At 44.2% G+C, this 7,578-nt stretch overlaps 1 protein-coding gene across 8 annotated transcripts in view; it reads left to right on the plus strand.

The window, feature by feature from the left end:
• NFATC3 (nuclear factor of activated T cells 3) overlaps positions 1–7,252 on the plus strand; it is a 619,175-nt gene extending 611,923 nt beyond the window's left edge. For all 8 annotated transcript variants that reach the window (XM_089676358.1, XM_089676352.1, XM_089676355.1 and 5 more), the window contains one exon: positions 6,109–7,252. In XM_089676358.1, coding sequence (XP_089532484.1) covers positions 6,109–6,206 — 98 coding nt within the window. In that variant the 3' untranslated portion in view covers positions 6,207–7,252. The remainder of the gene's footprint in view (positions 1–6,108) is intronic.
• The last annotated feature ends 326 nt before the right edge of the window (positions 7,253–7,578 follow it).

The following is a 7,578-nucleotide window of genomic DNA, read 5'->3' on the forward strand; positions in this document are numbered from 1 at the left end:
ATTCTTTAAGCACGCGGGGAGGATTTTGAGTGCATGTACCATCCTGCAGTTTAAGCTTGGGCATAGCATAGGCCTGAAAATGGGGGGTCAGTTTATTAGCTAACATAGACCCTGGGCAAACTCTCCAAGTAAAGAATCTATGTTGAGACCAATGTAGGTATTTTTCCACCCTGGTAGTTAAACAGGCATTGAGTTCAGTGTGGGCGTGTTCTAATTTCTCCAGTAGTTGTGGGTTAGGATAACACTTGTGTTGGGCTACCAGAGTTTCGTAGTCCCTAGTTTTAGTAATAATTAGTTTGTTAAAGGCTTTATGCACCCCCACTATCTCCGCCCGCATCACTCACCTCCTAAATGACATCTCAGACTGGATGTCGCTACACTTCCTCAAGCTCAACCTCTCCAAAACCGAGCTTCTCGTCTTTCCCCCTGCCAACACCCCCCCCCCCATCCTATCCATCATCACCAACAACTCCACTATCACTTCCGCCCCGCAAGCCAAAGTCCTTGGCGTCATTCTTGACGCGAACCTCTCCCTCCAACCGCATGTCAAATCACTCACAAACACATGCAGGCTCCATCTTCGCAACATTGCCAAGATACGCTCCTTCCTCACCCCAGACACCACCAAACTTCTAGTACACTCCCTCATCATCTCACGCCTTGACTACTGCAACTCCCTCCTCACTGGCCTACCCAAGTGCAGGCTCTCCCCGCTCCAGACCATCCTGAACTCAGCTGCCAGACTCATCCACCTCACCACCCGCTCCACCTCTGCCACCCCCCTCTGCCTCTCCCTCCACTGGCTCCCGATTGCCCAACGCATCAAATTTAAACTCCTAACCCTGACCTACAAAGCCGTTCACAACACTGCCCCTGACTACCTCACCAACCTTATCACCAAGTACCACCCTACCCGTACCCTTCGCTCCTCACAGGACCTCCTTCTATCCTGCTCCCTGGTCTCCTCCTCCCATGCACGACTGCAGGACTTCTCCAGGTCCTCCCCCATCCTCTGGAACTCACTGCCCCAATCCATCAGACTGTCGCCTTCCCTATTCACATTCAGGCGCTCCCTCAAAACCCATCTCTTCAGGGAAGCCTACCCCACCCTCACCTAACGGCCATCCTCCCTCATTCCTCCCACCACTTCATCCCCCTCAGCCACTTCCTACTGTACCTTTTACCCCCTCCCTCCTAGATTGTAAGCTCGTAAGAGTAGGGCCCTCTTACCCCTCGTACATTGTTTGTTGTTGTTGTACTGTGCCATGTATTGTCCCCCCTATTGTACAGCGCTGAGCAAACCCTTTGGCGCTATATAAACTCGTAGTAATAATAATAATAATAATAATAATGCAGTCTGGAAGAAAGTTGGATTAGAAACCCATGGATTGATGCTTTATGTGCCACCCAATTGATGGATGGGGAGGTGTATTCCGCTACATATGTCTTAAGATGCTAGTCAATATCAAGACCGTAGGATTCATCACTTAAAATAGATTCGTTAAGCTGCCAGTGCAATCAAGGAAATGCATAGGAGAGATTAGGGAATGACAACAAAATAGGGTAGTGATCGAAACAATTTTAGCCAAGATCAGTCTGGAGAGTAATCTGGAGGCCAAAAATATATGGTCAAACCGCTAGGTATTGAGAGTGTGCCTTTAAGAAATAGGAATAAACCCTGCCCGTAGGATTGACCTCTCTCCATGCATCCACTAGATTGTACTGAAAAAGTAAAGCAGCTAACTTGCGGCTGTCTTTTGGGGACCTGTAGGTTGTAGTTCCAGATTTATCAAGAATCTGATCTAAGGCAAGGTTGGAGTCACCTGACAGAATCACCTCTGCCTCTAGCTCGGTAGACAGGGACTGGAGGTGAGACTGGAAAAATTGCACCTGACTAGTATTAGGCACATAATATACCAAAAAGGAGGCCCCAGGTGGCCTTTCACTAGCAGGAAGTGTGTTCGTGATAATCCTAGTGTTAGAAAGTCATACGTTTTAGAAAAACAAAGTGCAACCCCCCTTTTCTGCTCCGTGGCATTGGCTAAGTAACAAACAGGAAAATCTCTATGGAGATATCTTGGAAAAAATGAGGTAGGAAAATGGGTTTCCTGTATAGCTACTATGTCAGCTCCTATAGGGTGGTAAGTGACGAAAGCCTTAATATGCTTAGAAAGAGAGTTCAGACCTTGGGCGCTGTGGAAAAGAAGCCGAGTGGTGACCTTAGTAAGATTTACAGACTCCATTCTAAGTATAATGTAAAACTGTGCTGGTATGACTCGCCAATATCCTCCAAAGGTGGACCAGCTGTGACCCGGACGAGAAATGGCTGGGGAACACCCTCCAAGGAGAGGAAAAAAAAAAGTCAAGAAGAAAGAAACCGATAACAAGAGAGAGACATTCTAAGAGAAGCACACCGAATGTCATGGTAGTAAACAATGTCATCAACCAAAATAAGGTATCGCAAGGCATCTAGCCTAGACTTTTAAGTCCAGGACAAAAAGAGGCTTCCTGAGAGAAAACCGCAGAAAAGGGTTGTTTACTTGAGAGGGCATGATTACCCCCTTTAGAAGTTTAATAATATGCTATTATAAGGCACTAGGGTAACACATATATACATATATTGGCAAAGAACTATAAGTATATCACCAAAAAAAAGAATGCCACTCCAGGGACTCCCCAACATTCCAGGGTCCCCTGGTGCCATCAATCACTAATATCTTAGAGTAAATGATAACCAGCATAAGAAACATTTTAAGAAACCAGCGGTCCCTCAACAATGATGGAAAGGGAAGACTGTAAAGAAGAATAGATGGTTAACATGGCTAGGCCGTAGCACCCCGTGGTCCTCAGGTGGGTGGGTGAGAGTATCTTGCTCATTTGGATGGAGCTGCCTTCCACAACAGAGGAGAGTCCTTGGCTGGAGAGTGTCTCTGGGTAGAGCAACTGGTAGAGATGAGGCCTAGATCCAGGAGCACTTCAGGTGGAAAGGGCAGGCCCATTGATAGCAGATATCTCGAGCCACTAAGGGTGATAGCAGAGGCCTAAAGGTGCACCACTTTTGGATGGTTGGGGGGGGGAATGATCCGGGAAACTGTGAATTTTGTGACCATCAAGTTCTAGATCTAGCATAGCCACCTCCTTAGCTTGGAAAAAATGTGGTTTTACTGTACGTCCTGTGGAGGACCCTCAGCTCTAGGAGCAATCAGATCCCTATGGATTCTATCAATTTCCAAGTGCAAATCATCACTGTTGGATAAAGCTTGAATATCAGAGATATGCCCTTTTCCACTCCCATTCGCAAGGCAGCGTTCCTTGTCAACATCACCTCTGGATGAACTGTGTCTGAGCTAGCAACCTTGTCCTGTGAAGAATCCTTTCTAGTCACAAAAACAAGGTAGTATTGAGGCATAGAGCCTCCTTTCTTCCTCAGGTAGTTTTGGGAGGAGCTTTTCCTTCACTACCTGGATGTAATTTGTGCTGTTTGAGTTTGCCTCTCAGCCACTGCTTCTATTAGAAAGGTTGACTATTTATCATTCCTGATAGTCCCTGGGTACCAGATTTGCATTCCAGTGTTTCTCAACTGCTCAGCAAGATGATTGTTCAAGCTTAGGGTCTTACAGTGATTGTAAATCTTGTTTTCTTTAATTAAAATGACAAACATGTTATACTTACCTGCTTTTTGTGCAATGGTTTTGCATAGAACAGCCCCAAACCTCCTCTTCTGGGGTCCCCCGCTGAGTGCCTCCATAGCAAGCTGCTTGCTCTGGGGATACTCATGCATCCAAAAGACACAGAGAATGCGGCTCAGATCCTCATCACTGTCTCTGATTGACAGCAGCAGGAGCCAATGGCTCCTGCTGCTGTATCTGAGCCAGTGAGGAGCAAGAGAGCTGAGAGAGCATTGGCTCTCATGCACATCACTGGATCGAGATCAGACTTAGGTATTTAGGGGGACTGCAGGGAGAGCTGCATACAGAAGGTTTTTTTTTACCTTGCTGCATAGTATGCAGTAAGGTAAAAAAAACTTCTGCTTTTACAACCACTTTAAATAAATCTTTACTTGTCAAGGTGCACTCTACTAGGCCAAAAAGTGCCTCTTGGGCATTTAGGCTTAAGGCAATGGTTTCTCAGTTTTGCAAGCCTGCCACCTTAGGCGTCTGTTTTTTCATTCTATACGTTTTACCAGGTCTCACCTATTTCCAGCTTCAGACTTAAATTGATTGTAAAGGATTTTTTTTTAAATAACAAGCATGTCATGACATGCTTACCTGCTCTGTAGAATTGCACAGAGCAGCCCCAATCTTCTCTTCTCAGGTCTCCTCCTGGCGCTCCTGGCTCCTTCGCTTGTTGGAGTCCCCAATAGGAAGCCGTTTCCCATGTCCAGGCTCGTTCCTGAGTCCCGCCGCTGCTTCCGTTTCTTCATCACTGGAGCTGATTGACAGGAGCAGGAGCCAATGGCCCCACTGCTATTGATCTGCCCAGTAAGGAAGGACAAGCCCAAGAGAGCCACAGCTCTCGTGCATGCTGCTGGATCTCAATAAATTCTCTGGTGGGATTATGAGAATTAGAATCATTGGATTGCTCACCTTGGTTGTGGAGGTCTGGAGAACAGGGCTGCTTTGCATTTTGGGGGCTGCTGTGCAGGGCTATCTTGCGGTGAGTGGGAGTGAGGCTTCTCCTCTGCTGTTTGTAGCTGCACGGAGGGAGAGGTGCTGGGGCCGTCGCCATCTTGAGGGGAGGGGCCACCCACAGGAGTGAAGAACTCTGTTAATTTGCGGGGCCCCTCTTTGATCTTACGTTTCCCCATAGGGGGCAATTGGGTCCGGACACTTCAGGGCAGCTGCCAGGAGTGAGAGGGCTGCTCCCCACTGTCTGCTGTCGCTGTGAGCTGCTTCGGTTCCTGGAGCTCACTGACTATGCGGCTATTCCGATCCGCAGCCAGCCATGCCCCACGCTGCTGGATCTCAATAAGGCTCAGGCAAGTATCAGGTGACACAGATTTTTAATTTTTTTACCTTAATTCATTAAAGTAAAAAACGTTGAGGCTTTAGAACCACTTTAAGATCATTCAGAAAGCTCTTTATCCCCTTTACGCCGGCCGCACACAAATGTGCGGCCTCCCGGGACCTGGGCCTAGACGCCGAGCGGCCGCACATTTGCGTTCATGTAAGAAAAAACATATGTGCTCCCAGCACACATGTCCAGTACTCACGGAACGGTCCCGGTCTGCTCTTTCGATCGAGACCTTTCCTGATCAGTCTGTGGCTACTAAGGGTTGGACTCTTCCCTTCCCTGCTACTGCGCATTCTACAGAGGCGATTTTTGCATCCTGGGTGTTTCGACATCAGGTATCAGTTTCTCAAGTTTGTAAGGCGACTACCTGGTCATTTGTGCATACTTTTATTAAGTTTTATAAGGTGGATGTTTGACATCTTTTGATGTTACCTTTGGCTAAAAAGTTGCAAGTGGGCATTCTAATGTTTTGAGTGGTATTTTCCTATTTGCTTGTTTTGGAGCATAGTGGCCGTTTTGACTCCTGTTTCCCACCCCTCTGTATTGTTGACAATGTTTACAGACGTCCATACAGTCGAGAATAAGAAGAGAATGTGTCCGTCAATGAACGAAAGAGAATGTGTTCGTCAATGAACAAAAGAGAAAACAGAATTTTTTTTTTTTACTGTAAAATCCCTTTTTCTGAGTTCATTGACAGACACAAAACCCACCCCCCTTTATTGTTTTGTTTTTTTTTTGTGTACTGCTTGTTACTAACTGGTTTGCCTACAGCAGAGAGTGGGTTTATACCAGCCAGGACTGCCCATAGGCCCGAGTTTCTTTTCTGCCTAGTGTCCTGTTCCTGTAGGTGGTGCTCCCTATGGTTCATCATTGAACTCAGAGAAAGGGATTTTATGGTGAGTAACATAAAACACCATTATTCCTCACACTGAGAGGTACTGGGTTTTCAGGGGGAGTCAGGTGGTGCGGGAGTGAGATAGAGGTGAGAAAAGGAACTGTTTTGCTATAGAGCGTCAGACTTATGTTTCCTTTAGGTTTCCTTTAAATTGAAGTTCCTACCTTTTTAACCTTTTTTTTGCTTTCTTTTTAATATAGTAAATGAGATCATAGGACGGGACATGTCGCATGGAACCACAAGAACACCTCAAGAATGTCAGGAGTCTGTGAAGTCCGGTATACCAGATGTGGTCTGAGATTTACTGTGGAAAAGGAAATAAAGATGATGATGGAAGAAGGGCTACATTTTAATCTACTGTTCAAAGATCTGTGTCTTTGGTTTAATGCTTCCAGTCTTTCTTATTTCTCTTTGGGGAAGTTAACTTCCCCAAAGATAATAATATAAAAGAGAACATTTTGGGAATCATTAAAATTAAATAGCCGTAATGATTAGATTGAAAATATATCCATATATTGATGTAGATCATCAGCATATTTATAAGTGTGGGCTTTCAGTTACCTTTTATTTTTTTTAAACAAATAACCATACAGGTCTTAATTTCTCAGGGAAAACATCTGAGTATCTTGTTTAATAAAATTATTGACAATGATTTACAAATGTTAAAAAACAAGCATTTCTGCAAAGTAAAAATCCATAGCATAAGTCATAGATTTCTGCTATTGTCATACAAATATATTTAATAACATTACCATAAATGTTGCACAGTGGGGCTCAATCTTGCCCATCGATGTTTTTTGCAAAGTAAATTGATAGAAAGTAGAGTAAGGCAGGCCATAGATTATACAATTGTCTTTCCTGCAACTACAGAAAAGAAAATCGCTTGAATCCCTCATCAAAACAGTCAGTGTTGATGGGGAAATACCTCCTGCAGAGCTATTGCTTTCTCCAAGACTATGGACATTAAAATATTTAAAGATAGCAGTAAAATTTACCTTATTGACCTCTTTGTAAGGACATTGGCATCGTGGAGCAATATGTTCTCAAAGATTACAAAAGAGGCTCTGGGTCAGGCTACTTAAGTGTGGGTACACACTATGGGAAAATCGGAAGAAAAATTACGTAAGAAGCACAATCTTTTGATTTTGTACACAACTTTCGACTTCCAATTCAGACTTTCCAAACATGAAATTTCCGAAGGGACAAACTCCAAAATTTTTCTTTTATGAGAAAAGAACTAACAATTTTTGTTTAATATGTACCGTTTTCATACGGGTTTCTTACAAGAAAAATCATATACAAAAGACTGTGCATAATCAGAAACAATAAACAACAAAAAAAGCCTTTGTTGTATTCGAATTTTCGTACAATTATTACCATCCTCAGTTTCGACCTGCTCTGAAATTTTGAGGAAAACTGGGTTATCATTTGTTTGGATTTTCTTATAGTGTGTAGTGGGCTTTACAGCATCCAGTGTTTGTTTACAACAGCAAGTGTAAACAAAGATTACATAAATATAAAATTAGAAGTGCATGCGTCTAAGAAGGTCAACAATGGCTTATTTTAAAGGTCTGGTATGTGTTGTTAAAGTGACCCTGTCACCCCCAAGTCACTTGGAAACATAGCCAACTCTTTAAGGCCTCATGGATGCTTTGCCAGTTCTCCTAGAA

Source organism: Staurois parvus, unplaced genomic scaffold, assembly GCF_062004578.1.
Source record: "Staurois parvus isolate SC_StPar_1 unplaced genomic scaffold, SC_StPar_1.0 ptg000167l, whole genome shotgun sequence".
Taxonomy (NCBI): domain Eukaryota; kingdom Metazoa; phylum Chordata; class Amphibia; order Anura; family Ranidae; genus Staurois; species Staurois parvus.